The 16275-nt window shown below is 39.3% G+C and overlaps 1 protein-coding gene across 1 annotated transcript in view; it reads left to right on the forward strand.

Annotated features, from left to right (window-relative positions):
* Positions 1–301: 301 nt before the first annotated feature.
* LOC142312886 (uncharacterized) overlaps positions 302–16275 on the forward strand; it is a 106774-nt gene continuing 90800 nt past the window's right edge. Inside the window, 7 exon segments of the mRNA XM_075351871.1 lie at positions 302–370; positions 7371–7520; positions 7801–7977; positions 8060–8183; positions 8272–8369; positions 8566–8656; positions 9970–11174. Of these exon segments, the coding sequence (XP_075207986.1) occupies positions 7443–7520; positions 7801–7977; positions 8060–8183; positions 8272–8369; positions 8566–8656; positions 9970–11174 (1773 nt within the window). The 5' untranslated portion in view covers positions 302–370; positions 7371–7442.

The raw sequence follows: 16275 nt of genomic DNA on the forward strand, positions 1-16275 counted from the left end.
AATGGAACAAACAATCATTAAAAACATTTTAAAACCATACATGTATCGATTCATGGACATCCTAAGCCAACCATGGAGTAAAAAGCGAGGGAATATGCTAAGTCTAAGGGGGTTTCCGTGGCATTTCATAGGTCCTTCATACCAGAGGTGTTAGACTCCTGTATCGACCCCAAGGGAAGATATATTTTCTTAAAGCTTTCTTGGAAAACCAATATCTTTGTTATTGCTAACATGTACTTTCCTAACCAGGGGCAGGACAGATTCTGTGCAGACGGGAGGAAAATTCTGGAAGATTTTGCGGGCTCCTCTCCGGTGATATTAGGAGGCGATTTTAATCTACCAATGAACCCGGCCCTCGATGTGTCCTCGGGTAAGTCATCCTATCCGGCCTCAGTCATACAAAGGGTCAAAAAGCACATGCATGGTCTGAGATTGGTGGACATATGGAGGATTCTTCATCCGGACACCAAAGATTACAGCTTCTATTCCTCGGTCCATTCTGTCTATAGCAGAATTGACTCCTTCCACATTTCTCATGCCCTCCTAGACATGACAGTAGAAGCGACCATAGGTAATATAATATGGTCAGACCACGCTCCCATTTACTTATTGATTCAGTTAGGGCCTCGTGTCAAATCAAATTTCACCTGGCGACTGAATGAAAACCTATTACAGGATCAGTTATGCAAAGCGGACCTTACCCAGTCAATTCATAACTTTATTAGAGATCATGAATGTGATACCACTTCTCCTGCAATCCAGTGGGAATCACTGAAATGTGTATTAAGGGGCATTTTGATCTCACATGGTACCCGCCTGAAAAAAGAAAGAGCCATTGAAATAACGCAGTTATCTAACCAGATTGCCTCACTAGAAAGCAAACACAAATGGGACTCATCTCCTACAACCTACGCACAACTCTCTACAACCAGACATGAATTACTAGAGGTATTAGACCAGAAATCCAGGGGCTTAAGAGAACATCTCAAAAGCCGCTTTTATCAACTGGGCAATAGAAGTGGGAAGCTTCTTGCAAGGGCCCTCCATCCCCGCTCCATGAATACTTACATCCCTTTCATAAAAGACCCAGGAAGTGATGGTCATTTGCATAGCAACCAGGACATTTTAGCAGGCTTCCGCACATACTACAAGGCGCTTTATGATATTAGGGGACAATCGGGACACATAGCGACATATGGGACTCAAGATGATGTTAAAGCTTACCTGAAATCCCATAATCTCCCTTCCATCTCAAATGATACCTTACTGGAGCTGGAAGAGGACTTCTCCCTGGAGGAGGTCAATGCGGTAGTCTCAGATTTGAAGTCAGGGAGAAGCCCAGGTCCAGACGGGTTCTCAGCGGGTTTCTATAAACAATTTTCAGAACTTCTAAATCCTCTGTTCCTATCGGTCACATCACAGTTATACCAAAACCAGGGAAGGACGCATCTCTTTGCTGCAACTATAGACCGATCTCGCTCATAAATCTAGATATCAAGCTTTATTCTAAAATGATATCAAATAGGTTACGAGACCTTCTTCCCAGACTGGTAAATCCAGACCAGATCCCCATGTGCATCCTGTCGGTAGATGCAGAGAAGGCGTTTGACAGGGTGCACTGGGGTTTCATGTTTCAGGTCCTTAAAAACATAGGGTTGGGAGAGCACATGATGAACAGAGTTACAGCACTCTACTCTTCGCCCACAGCACAAATCAAAATAAATGGCTCCCTCTCAGATTCCTTTACAATATGTAATGGAACAAGACAAGGGTGCCCCCTTTCCCCATTATTATATATTCTGACCATGGAACATCTGGCGGTGGCATTGAGGAGCAATATATCAATTAAAGGGGTTACATTTCACAAACAGGACCATAAATTAGCTTTATTCGCAGATGATCTGCTCCTGTACGTTACCTCTCCACTCATTAGTCTACCCAACATAATGGCTGAATTGCGGAGGTTCGGATCTCTGAGTAATTTTAAAATAAATACTCATAAATCCGAAATACTGAATATATCTCTTCCTCCAATGCTGGTGACTCAGCTCAAAGCCTCTCTCCCCTTCAAATGGCAGGTGGATTCATTGACATAACTAGGAATTAAACTGACGGCAGATCCCCTTGACCTCTTTAAATCAAATCACCGCCCCATTTCCAGGAAGTTAGAATTAGACCTCAATAACTGGAACAAACTCCAGCTTTCATGGTTTGGGAGGATAAATGCGATCAAAATGGACCTGTTACCGAAGCTGCTTTATTACTTCCAAACCATCCCCTTAGTATTGCCGGCCTCTTTTTTCTCACGTCTGAAATCTAGCATAACCAAATTTGTCTGGGCACATAAACGCCCACGTATTTCCCACAAAATATTGAGTAGATCAAGGGATATGGGAGGAACTGGACTCCCTAATCTCCTTTTGTATAGCTACGCCTCTTTAGGGACGTGCGTTCTGGATCTATTTAACTCAGGTGAAACGAAAAGATGGGTGGAAGCCGAAAGCGCGCAATCTGATGTTGATCCGAAGGTAGTTATTTGGACCAGAGCACCACCCAGCTCCAGCTCTATCACAGTACCCTTTATCACAAAGCAATTGCGGAATTTTATGTCCCGAGGTAATAAATATCTTGACTTGTCCTACATTCCAGGCCCATTGACACCGGTCCATAGTAATTCAGATTTTCAGGCGGGTTTCCATAGATCAACATTCCTCCATAAAAGGAAGAGTGACCATCCTATTATTCATGACTTTATCTCAGACACAGGTATTAAACCCCTAGATAATTACTCTTCAGATATCAACAAATCTCAAGATATGTGGTTCTTCTTCGAACAGCTGAAAAGTTTTATAGTGTCTATGGCTAGGAGGGTAGACATCTATAGGGCACTCACACCCTTTGAGGCCCTTTGCCTAGAGAAGGATCCTCCAGGCCATACCATTTCGACCTTGTATGACTTGTTTCTCAGATGCAGAGGTGCGAGGGACGGCTTGCCTGGGTACTTTGGGAAATGGGAGAGAGAGTGGGGGAGGTCATTCTCGGCTGAGGAGCGGACCAAAATCCTTCTCTTTATTGGTAAAACTTCGCTGAATGTGATATCACAGGAGAGGTGCTACAAGATCCTATCTAGGTGGTATAGGTGTCCTGTGAGTATCCATGCTGCCTTTCCATCAGCCTCTGATGTGTGCTGGAGATGTCAAAAGGAGAGGGGAACCCTCACTCATATCTGGTGGTCATGTCCCCCGGTGAGATCATTCTGGGAGAGCATTTTCCAGTTACTCAATAAACTTTCCTTGAGGCAGATCCGGCCCACAAAAGAGTTAGCTCTCCTGTCCCTCGGGAATGTTTCTGCTTCAGGGTTTAGGAAAGGTTTATTAAGACATTTTTTAACAGCTGCCAGAAACCTAATTCCAAGATATTGGAAGCAAACTAGAATCCCATCACGGGATGAATTCATAGCAGAATGCAACGAGATCTTCAGGATGGAGACCTTGATAGGTCAGACACTCGGCAACAAGGACAAAGTTGATGCTATGTGGGCCCCGTGGATCATGTTCAGGGACTCACCGGATATGGGTCTATGGATTCACGGGGGGGCAGGTATGTAGGTAATTTTCCATTCTCTTATTTCTATACCTAGAAGGTTAGCCTTGAAAATGTGGTTTTGATGTAGGAGGGCGCGTCCACTCGGGTGGGAACTCTTTGTACCCTTCCTCTTTCATCTTACTTTCCCACGTTTCTGTTGTCTTTACTGTCTCTAAATTCTTCTTCCACCTCCTCTTCTTTATCTCTTTTTTTTCAACTTGTTCTTCCTATTTCAAACACATACGAATTGTACTTGTTATTTTTGGTCGCCAGTGGCGCAGGTGTAGTCAAAGAACTGTTGTGTTTTTAGCAGCTAGCTTGGATATATACCCTCTGCCTGCGCGCTGTGCAATTGTTTGATTATCTTCTTCTATTCTAATAAACTTTGATTTGAACAAAAAGCGAGGGAATGGCCAAGAATTGTGCAGATACAGATAAACAATGTTCTGAAATTTAAATAGTCTGCTAAATTTACAACAAAAAAGGTATGCCCCTTCTTTTTTGTTGCATTGGCCATGTGACTTTAACTATTATGTTAAAGTAGCTTAAATATCCTCTTTTATTAAGATATATCTCACAGCTAGGCGGTTCAGGAATTATACAGGGATTTTACCCCCATGGTCACATCAGTAAATTCAAAAGTAGACCTATTATATTCAGGGTTATGTATCATCACCTGTACATTGATATGCTTTGTGACCAGCTTATATAATTTAGCAGCTTGTACTGTTTTACTGCCTATGTTGGTTCTCTTTAACCTATATTTATTTATGCTAAGACTATTTGCATTTGAGGAAATTGTGTAGCTGTATCTGCAGAGTTCTTGGCCATTCCATCCATGTTTACTACATGGATTGCTTAGGGTGTTCATGAATGAATACATGTATGGTTTTTAATGATTGTTGTTTGTTCCATTTTTGTCTGTGATTACTAGTAAACATTGGTGTATCTTCTCTACATTTGTCTGTGGTGACCCTGTACATAAGTAAGTTGTTTTTTTTGTTTTTTTTTTACCTGTTGGCTCTTCTGTACTGTGCTCGCAGAGATCCCTATGGTACCCTCTCTTTTTCTTTATATACAAATTCTCACACCACTTCCAGAGGTTGTGTTTTCAAAATAGACATATCAGTGCTACCAGCATTGCTGCACAAGTTAAAGGGGTGGGGGGTCCCCCTGTCAGTGCTCAGACCATATGCCTTAGACCAGAGGTTCCCAACTCCAGTCCTCAAGGCACACCAACAGTGCATGTTTTCAGGATTTCCTTAGTATTGCACAGGTGATAATTTAATCACCTGCAAAGGTGCTGAATCCAACACCCATGCAATGCTAAAGAAATCCTGAAAACATGCACTGTTGGTGTGCCTTGAGGACTGGAGTTGGGAACCTCTGCCTTAGACTGCATCACATTGATCTGTATGGCTGTCGTCCCAGAAGGAAGCTTCTTCTAAAGATGATGCACAAGAAAGCCCGCAAACAGTTTGCGGAAGGCAAACAGACTAAGAACATGGATTGGAACTACGTCCTGTGGTCTGATGAGACCAAACTAAACATATTTGGTTCAGGTGATGTCAGGCGTTTGTGGTGGCAACCAGGTGAAGAGTACAAAGACAATTGTGTCCTTCTTACAGTCATGCATGTTGGTGGGAGTGTCATGGTTTTGAGTTGCATGAGTGCTGCCAGTTGTGGGAAACTACAGTTCATTGAGGGAACCATGAATGGCAACATGTACTGTGACATACTGAAGCAGAGCATGATCCTCTGTTTTCGTATTTTAACATAATGATCCCAAACATACCTCCAAGATGACCACTGCCTTTGCTAAAGAAACTGAAGGTAAAGGTGCTGGACTGACAGAGTATGTCTCCAGACCTAAACCTTACTGGGTCATTCCATGGTAACGTTACATTCAAAAGCCAAAAACTGAGTTACTAATGGCTACAGACTGTTCTTTGAGGGCAGGCATAAAAATGAGTGAATGCATATTGTACATTAAACTATTCTGAATACATTTCAACACAGTGTGATTTTTCAACATAGAAATTAAATACAAAATACAATGTTATTACTCGGTAACTTAAGTTAGCGGAGTGCTACGTCATTTTTTAAAATTATTTAATTTTATACAACTATATATCGTGTACTATATGTATGCATGTATGTACATGTGTGTATATATATGTGTATATATATATATATATATATATATATATATATATATATATATATATATACACAGCTCTGGCAAAAATTAAGAGACCACTGCAAAATTTTTAGTTTTTCAGATTTTATGATTGTATGATCTGCCGCCAGGTTAGTGGGTGTGAGCAGCTGAGCAAGACTACATGGCTGTCCCCTCCTCAAACACAATCACAGCCGCTCAGTCTCTATGTCGGGTCTGACATCACAGTACTGTGAAAATAAATAAATCATTAAAAAAAAAATGACATAGCACTCCGCGGTATTTTTGATTCTCAGCGCAGATAAAGCGGACAGCTACAGACTGCCAATCCCATCTGCCTGACTTTACCTTGGCTGGCAAACAAAATACAGGGAAGCCCATTAATTTTTTTTTAATTATTTAAAAAAATAATAAAGAAAAAAATGCGTGGGATCCCGCGTATTTTGATCGCCATTCAGGTGAAGGCAGGCAGCTGTGTGCTGGGATTCTCACAGCCCGCAGCCGACCCTGGAAATGGCGCATTGTTTATTAGCGCCATTTCCAGATGCTTTACCCGGCTTTTCCAGCAGCCCTGGTGCCCGGTGGCTCGCTAGGTAATATATAGGTTAATACCAGCTTTGTATTCTCAGATGGTACTAAGCCCAAAATTCATGGTCTCATGCCAAATTAGACGTGGCCACCATGAATTTCTAGTAAACAGTAAAAAAAAAAGACAACACAAATTTTTTTTTCTTAGAAATAAAACAAAAGTTTTTTTAGAAACTTCATCTTTATTATAAAAACAATCCTTAGTCTGACGTAATCCACAAGGACAGCAATGTCAGCTCTGCTTCATCAGTCTGTACAAACGCAGTCTATACAGAGGGAGAAGCACAGAGAGCCATGTCAGTTCAGCTACATCGCTCTGTAGGGAGCGAGAAGCAGTCTGACAGTGAGAGTATGACTCGTGCATTCTCGCATTGCATCACCCCGCACACTGCCTGACGCTCTCAGGACAGGAGCGACTCAGCTGCATGGAAATAACCTGCAGCCAAACCGATGCTGTCGGTGGCTTGTGCGCCGTGATACGATGTGACACTCGCACAGTGACAATCACAGTTCAGTTTACAGGACCTTTGATGACGTCATAGTCTTGTAACCAGTCTGTAGCCAATAAGGTAATACAACATTCACACCTGACTGGTCACAGGTGTGAATGTTGACTGGTTCACGAATTGTAACACACGCTTCACAGGAAAACTTGTGATTGGGATAATATACACGATCACTATGTGATCGGTACGATCCCTGATTTTTATAGATCGGGATCGCCCATCACTACTTGCAACTTCCCCTGCTAGGAAGAACAGCGGGGACCAGAGATATTCAGAGCATGGATTTCGGTTTGGCACCAAGGTGCACAATATGTATTTTTTATGAAGAAGGCTGTATGAACAGAGCCGAAACGCGTTTTTATATTTTAAGCATCAACTACAATAAAAAACATCAATTTTGATGAAGATCTACCTTGCCCAAGGCTGATTACACTGGGAGAGCCATATGGGATCTTTTATATCTTTATGAGACCCTTTATGATTTTCTATCAGCTCATCTTCTTACCATTAAGGTCCCTACAATATCGGATCCTCTCAGTGGAGATCTTCAATAGAAGAGAATTTTCCTGATTGACCCATCAAGTATGGATAAGGACAGGGACAAGATGGCGGAGAGGATATTACACCTCACCCTAGAGATCCTCTTTTGGCTTACTGGAGAGGTGAGAGATTCTGATGACGTCACATTACATGACTTCTTTCCTCCTGTACCTGTTTGTGTCTTGTATTGTTTATGATTATTGTATTTGTCCCTATTATGTACACCCCTTTCACATGTAAAGCACTGTGGAATTGATGGCGCTATAATAATAAATAATAATAATAAAATAATAATAATTACATCATTCTTATCTATGGGAATAACAGATGGACAGAACTGGAGAGGTGAGGACACTGCAAATGTCTGTAGTGAGATTTATTAACATGTCTCTCCATAACCAGGATTATACAGTAGTGAAGACCTCTAGTGAGCGCTGCCAGGACCCTGTGTCTGAGAGATGGGAAAGACCCCTGAAACCAATCACTGGGCCTCCACCTCACCCCCTGAAACATGAGGACATCAATGACCAGAAGATCCTAGAACTCACCTACAAAATGATTGAGCTGCTGACTGGAGAGGTGACACTGCTGGGAATGCTGGGAGATTATACAGTAACACAATGAAGTGATCAGTGAATGATGGTATCATTGTATGTGTCAGGTTCCTATAAGGTGTCAGGATGTCGCCATCTATTTCTCCATGGAGGAGTGGGAGTATATAGAAGGACACAGAGATCTGTACAAGGACGTCATGATGGAGGCTCCCCAGCCCCTCACATCACCAGGTAATAGACAGGACTAAATATAAACTACACGGCCTATAATTATCTGTATGTAATGAATGAATTAATTCCCTGTATGTGTTTGCTCCAGTTCTATCCAGTAAGAGGACAACACCAGAGACATGTCCCCGTCCTCTTCTTCCACAGGACTGTAAACAAGAAAATCCCGATGTTCCTCAGGACCATCAGGTAGATGGAGAGAAGGTGTCATGAAATCTTCCTATGATGTGTAGACGGCTGTGAAGGTCTTGGGTTCAGTCTTGTTTTATTCACCAGTATTATATGTTTTTACTTGTGTAATGAGAACGGTGGAGATGGCAGGATTAGAGCTGACCATAGATGTGACTTTTCCAACTGTCTGTGACTTTCACAATATTTGTTTCAGGGTGAAGATCTGACCCATATTAATACTACAGAGACATATGTGAGGGGTGATGAGTGGCGTAAACAAGATATTCCTACATATGACTATCCAGGTGAGTAGTAACCATTAAATGCAAAGAATACACAGATTCTTCTAACCATATAATTAATTAACATTTATGGCACTATGATTACATGTTCTTAAAATGAAATTATAACTGTATGACATCCCAGTGTTTATTATGAGGCTAAGTAAAGCCCCCTAATTAAGACCACCAACAAAAAATTGGAGTAGAGGCCACTAAAGAAATACTTCAAAAATATAAATCTTTATCAATGTACAAAAGATAATATAAAAACTTAAGGATGGGGACACCAAAATACAGAAGCTGTTCAGCAGTAGCCCAGAGAAGTAACACTTAAATAGACATTCTCATTAACGTGTAGAAATTTATAGGAGAGTGCAAAATTTGCACCAAAAGGAGGGATCAAAACATGGACAATAAGGAAGGTAAGTGTCACAAGTATGGATGTCAATGTCTCAAAAAAATGACATTTCCAGTGAGAAAGGAGATAATTATCAATGCAGGTGCATATAGCTTCTCGCACTATAGGGATCAACTAAAGTACAATAAACTATGGATTATTCCTATACCTCACAAGCCCATCACCAATCAACAGCTTCAGCATTTCTTATTGAACTTGTTCAAATGCAATAAGATGACCCAAAAACTGAGAATAAAAGTATTCCAGAAAATAAAGCAAACATGTTCATATTTCTGAGAGCTAGATCTAAATCTAATGCAGATGCAATATTCTCCTACAGTCAACGACGTAGAAGAAAAAAAATAAAGGAAAAATTACAAGAAAATAGTCTAGTGAGTTATGATGATTATCCGCTAGTCCTTGATCTGAGGAATTTGTTTGTAATATGGATATTTTATAAGATTCTATGATTCAATAATTTTTTATTAGGTTTTCAAAGTTTATACATAAAACAGTTCTAACAAAAACAGTAATACAGAATGTGCTGTATAGCATTACTTCATGCTATATCAAACAAATAATATAGACATATACAAAAGGAGAAACAAAACAAATAACATTGGTAAAAACTATGACATACAGTCAGTTTAAGAATTTACAAAGTATGATTTTCAAATAATATATGTCAGGAGATGGATGTAGACAAACAATTTTCTTATTAAACTAATTGAATAAGTATCATGTATTACGTTTATACCAGAATTAGAACTAGATTACATTTAAAATTTTATGTATTGTTGTTAATAAAGTCAGTACATGGGTCCCATTTTTTATGAAATCTGTTCCAAGAGTTATTCGCGATTCTTTATACTAATGTCCATTTAATGTTTTGTTATTAAAAAATGAAGAAGAAAAAAAATCTTAGTTTTACTTTTGGCAGGTGACCGTATCAATCATTCAGAAGGACACGTGATGTCTTGTAATTTCAATGCAGATGATCATGGAATGGCACAAGAAATATGTGATGAGCATGCCATTACACCAGATATATATTCAGCCTCTCCAACGAAAGATCCATCATCTGATAACTTTCAACAAGTCCTATCTTCAGATTCATTGAAGGCTGTTATAAAAAATAAAAGTAATCTAATAAATGTTGAACATCAAAGGCGTCACACTGGGGAGAAATCATATTCATGTTCAAAATTTAGTAGATGTTTTAAAAGTAAATTACATTTTTTTAAACATGAGAGAGGTCAGACATGTCAGAAGCCATTTTCATGTTCAGAGTGTGGAAAGTGTTTTAACCATATATCAGATCTTGAAGCACATCAGAAAGTTCACACAGGAGAGAAGCCCTATTCATGTTCTGAATGTGGGAAATGTTTTAACCGTAAATCAGATGTTATTACACATCAAAGAGTTCACACAGGGGAGAAGCCCTATTCATGTTCTGAATGTAAGAAATGTTTTAACCACAGATCACATCTTATTAGACATCAGAGAATTCACACAGGGGAGAAGCCTTTTTCATGTTCTGAATGTGGAAAAGGTCATAATACTAAATTACATCTTATTGTACATCAGAGAAGTCACACAGGAGAGAAGCCATTTTTATGTACATATTGTGGGAAATGTTTTAACCAAAAATCAGGTGTTATTACACATCAAAGAATTCACACAGGGGAGAAGCCATATTCATGTTCAGAATGTGGGAAATGTTTTAAACGGAAATCAGATGTTATAAAACATCAAAGAATTCACACAGGGGAGAAACCATTTTTATGTTCAGAATGTGGAAAATATTTTACCCAGAAAGCACATCTTGTTTTACATCATAGAATTCACACAGGGGAGAAGCCTCATTTGTGTTCAGAATGTGGGAAATGTTTTAACCGTAAGTCAGATGTTATTACACATCAAAGAATTCACACAGGAGAGAAGCCATACTCATGTTCTGAATGTGATAAATGTTTTAACCACATATCACATCTTATTAGACACCGGAGATATCACACAGGGGAGAAGCCATATTCATGTTCAGAATGTGAAAAAAGTTATAATACTAAATCAAGCCTTGTTGCACATCAGAGGATTCACACAGGGCAAAAGTGATATTCTTGTTCCAAATGTGGGAAAATTAGAGTCAGTTCAAAGGCAGGAAACTAGATTATTGCAAGGAATGGAAAGCCTCCCATATGATGAGAGGTTGAAAAAGTTGGATTTGTTTAGCTTAGAAAAAAGACATCTCAGAGGAGATTAATTTATATATATATATATATATATATATATATATATATATATATATATATATATATATAAAGATACATATGTGGTCAATACAAAGGACTAGCACATGACTTATTCCTTCCAAAGACAATACTAAGGACCATGGGGCACTCAGTGTGAGTGGAAGAAAGACGATTCCGGCAGCTCAATAGGAAAGGGTTCTTAACAGTGAGAGTAGTAAGATTGTGGAATGCCCTACCTCAAGAGGTAGTAATGGCTGACACTATAACAACTTTTAAAAAAGGGCTGGATGATTTCCTCATTACACACAATATTGTCGGTTCTAAATGATATAATGACAAAATATATGGTGGAGGAAGGTTGAACTAGATGAACCTAGGTTGAAAAAAAGACCTATGTAACTATAAATTTTTTTAAATACTTCAAACAAGGAAGAAGCTATTTTCATATCTTGAATGTGAGGAGACATTTTTTAACCACAAATCACATCCTGTTAGACATCAGAGAATTCACACAGGGGAGAAACCACTTTTATGTTAAGAATATGGAAAATGTTTTAAATGATCACATTTTGTTAAACATCAAATAAGACATAAAGTTGAGAAGCCATATTAACATTCTGAATGTGGAAGATATGACAGTGCTCAAATAAATCTCATTTTTATGTTCAAAATATAGAGTGTTTTAATAAAACATGTAGTTTTGATTCCCCCTTCCCCATTGTAATACGATGAAATCCATTTTCATGCTCTGAATGTGGAAAATGTTTTGTCTACAACATTTTGTTGACATTTTTCTCTTGGTGTCAAGGTTAAAAATGACGATGATGATGAGACTCAAAGGATCTCTCGGGATCTGGCTGCTGTTTCTAATTAAAATGTCATGAGTGCACTTCGAGACTAAATAACTGGACAGCAAGTCAGTTACATCTATCTCCATGACTGGCTCTTGACCAAGTAATCTTTATTATTTGAAAAAACTCTAGACCGAGCAGTAAGGGAGTGTAAACAAAAGTTTTAGTCCAATCAAGTATCGTAGGTTGGGGCTTCATGACGTATAAAGATCTGCACATCCTCCTTGGATTGGTCAGTCCAGGCTCCAGGAATTTCTTTTGTCCATCTGTCTCATGTGCAAAACAGGAAATGGCAGCCATCTTTACAATTACATGTGCTGGTATATACTGTGTCTAAGGAAAATTCACTGAATATGCAATATACATATATACATGTTAGTAAGAAACAAAAGCATTCACAAATATGTGTGTTAGTTTACATCTACTGAACTATATAAATGAGTCTATGAAATGGCTGAATTAAGTATTTTTGGATACTCAATTCTTTATCCTCAACAGTCCCCCCTAAAGACTTACTTCTGCCATTTCTAAATTCTAAGGGTACTGTGTTCCCTTAGGAAGAGAGGTAGAAAGATCTGTTGAAAAACCTGCCTAACTGAACGTTGAAACATGGGCGGAAAGGGGAAAGGGGTTTTCTACACCGGTTTGAGACCAAGGACTCCTAGGCGAGTCCTCACACTTTGTAGTTGGACTTTCCCATGTCTCAAGGTTCTCTAAGTCCTCTCTTCTAACTGTTCTGGCAATGCTGGTCTGAGACTGTACAGGGTTTTCTGAAAAGGATAAGTATGAGCAGAACGCTCAGTGCAGCTCTGGTGGGTCGACCCTTCTGCAATGCGAGATGTGGATCCATAGATTTTTCTGCGATTGGATCGGCTCCTCTAGTGTTGACTCATGGCTCTTTCTCGCTTGTCCTTTAGGATCAATCAGTCTCCTGACTGGAGACCATATGCTAATAGCTCTGATTTAAAATCTGGAATTGGAAAATACACCTGATTATCACACTATTCAGTCAATTATATAAAAATTGTACATGCCTGTGTCAACCCAAAAAACATCTTACATAAAGACCTGTTTATTGCAAAAAGTAAACAAAACATATACATTTTATACATGATTTACTAGTTTCCACTTTTCTATAAAATATACACTGTTTGTAAACACATTTTTTTTTACATACCAACTTCATGTGCTTCTCAACAATAACATTGTTTTCTGCACTGGAATGCCTCTGAACAAACCTGGAGAGAGATTTACACAACACGCACAGACTTGCATACAACGTGCTCATAATATACATCTATAATCAGTTTGCAGTCTCTAAGAATGGGTAGAGTAGGTGCAGGGTGTTTCTGCGGATTCTTTACAGTTTTTTCTCACTTCGTTCTAGGCACTTGTCTTACAAGACTGGGTGAATCTACCCACCTGCGTACTGAACCCTGGCGTCACCAAAGCACACACTGACAATTGTCTTTCACAGATGTTACCTGGGCCATCATTAAGAAGAGCTCTCATGGCAGAGAAAGCTTACCACCCTTTGTCTACAGACCTTCTTCAGTCAGCTGGCTCCCTGCATGTCACACTCCATTCCTTGTTGTTTTGCTTGTTCCTGTAGGGATTTAAGAACACAAGGAGTGACAGAAGTCACTGACGTGATCGGTGTCACCGAGGCATGGTCTTTATGCATGGTGAAAGACTCTCAACTCTAGGCCCGTTCACTGCTTCTTGGTCAGCTGCACCTGTGCGGGGATCTCCATCCAATTCCATCAGCTCAGATCTAGACTTTCTCTTCAGCATACCTAATTCATTTGACAACAGGAAAAAATCTACAACCTACATACACATCTAAAAACTCTTACCCACTCCTGTTCTACCCATCAAGAGAGGCATTTAATACGTCATTGCCTCCTGTATCAATAGGATTAGAGGGAATGGCTTAAATTTAACTACCTCATGTGGTGTAAACAGCAGCATATCCAGTGCAGAATCGACCAACATCTGGTTTCATCTATAAAAACAAAACTAAAAGAAATATACATTAGATCATTCTTATAACTTTATTTCTGATCATAATACAGTTAGTGGTCATCTATACTTCACATGACTGAGAATACTAAATAAATAAACAAACAAACAAATAAACATATAGGACAAGATTTTTCCCATTTCAGTTAACAGATATACCTTATAGTAATCTAATAAACATAGCCTGAGGGAAAAAGGTTAGCTTCAAAACCTATCTAATATGCCTACTGCACCCTCAAAGAAACTGGAGAATATAATTAATACCTTATTCCCCCCTTGTTTAATTGTTTATTTACCAATATGGCAAAATTCAGCGTTTTTATACTGGTATTCCCTAAAAGAAAAAATAAAACAGCAGGTAATAAATTAGCTACATACTAAAACTTAAAAAGAACAAACACTGAAAATAACGTATATCTCACAACAATATACATTACTGGGGAATTTTAAAACCTTACAATAAACACTGTATCCATAAAGAAAAGAAAAACCTTTCATAGTAGAAACAACTGAGACATGATTAAATGACAGCTGTGACTGGGCGACTAACCTGCAAAAATATTTAAATTGTTTAGAAATAATCGTAAAAACAGAAAAGGTGATAGAGTCACAAAATAAAAATATATTGTTCGAATAAATCGCCATTAAAAACAAAACAACACAAATTAAATCGCACATCCCATGAAATTTAATATTCCCTATTCAGGTATAAACAGCAAACTAAAAATGGGAAATCCTGAACTCCAAGGGTTAAACCAAACTTACGTCACTATTGGGGAAAGATACATTCCATTCTTATCTCTGACTTTATCAATTCAATAAAAATTTCACTTACTTATCTTTGACTTGCATGTATTGGATAGCTGAGTAAACAAATATACTATTTATACTTATTCAAATGTGTTAGTCATTTATACCACAGAACACCTCCCACCGGGGGATGGGTGGAGAGCTTTGAACAAAGAGCCATTGCGAGGGGCGTGGTTTATGAGGTGTACTGCCATCAGTGGGTGTAGCAAGATAGCTGCCACAGGAAATTCCAAGCACCTGACTTCCGGGTGTAGCATCCATGTTGTAACTCCCTGGGTGTACTGGGAGTGGCTGGAACTACGTAGTAGACCAGGGATACTTTTAGTGCCTGTAAATTTGCATTCCAGCATACAAAGGAGAGATTTGATTAGCACCAGATATGATGACTTCTAAAGGAAAACAATGAGGCACAGCTAGAGAAAAACATTTAGTGATTCTACAAACAGCAACACACAGTGAATAGGGTCTTTGTCCTCCAGTATACTCTCACTGGAGATTAATCTGAACTTCAGTACATGGGTTGCAGCCTGCCATCTAGTGGTAGTCCAACGATTTTACACAAGTTTTTGCAATCTTTTATATTTTTTCCCGCTTTTTTTTGTAACTAGGGCGACAGCGTTCTCAGCTCCTACTAAAAAAAAAACATATTTATTTTTTGAACAGAGTATACAGTGCTCTAATTGGACCGGCCGGCTCCAACCGGAATTCTTTCCCGCCTCGTTATGAGGACCTACCCCCTCATAACAGTGGCTCACGTTTAATACGCAGGGGAATACGCTAATTCCGACACTTTTACCTTAACTAAAGTGAGATCCTTTCCCGCCTCGTCTGCCACGCAGACAGTGACATGCGCCTGAACCGCAGGGGAATACGCTAATTCCACTTTAAGTTAACAGAACCCTTCCCGCCTCGTTTATTATCTATCCAATATTCAATATTTAATATTTAACAAACAGTGGCTGTGTCATCCGCAACACAGGGGAATCGCTAGTTCTCATACTTCTGTTCAAAAACAAACAATTTAAAAAGACTGAAAAACGCATGAACCCGTTAATTTCTCTCTAATCCAAACCAAAATAACACTTGTCTTTCTTTCAAATCATTACAACTCCTCCATTTGCTTTACTATACAAAGGCTGCAGCCACCTCCACTGACCCCTCCTTTTTCCTCACTCCAAAGAGCTGCGCTGTCTTGACCCCCGGTCTCTGCCTGTTCACTCCTTGACCCCCCCTTGCTTCTCAGCTAAAAGACGGCAGGGACATAGCTATGTAATTCGATCTCTGCTCTGTCTCAAGCAGCCGGTGGACATA

The sequence above is a fragment of the Anomaloglossus baeobatrachus genome, chromosome 5, assembly GCF_048569485.1.
Source record: "Anomaloglossus baeobatrachus isolate aAnoBae1 chromosome 5, aAnoBae1.hap1, whole genome shotgun sequence".
NCBI lineage: Eukaryota > Metazoa > Chordata > Amphibia > Anura > Aromobatidae > Anomaloglossus > Anomaloglossus baeobatrachus.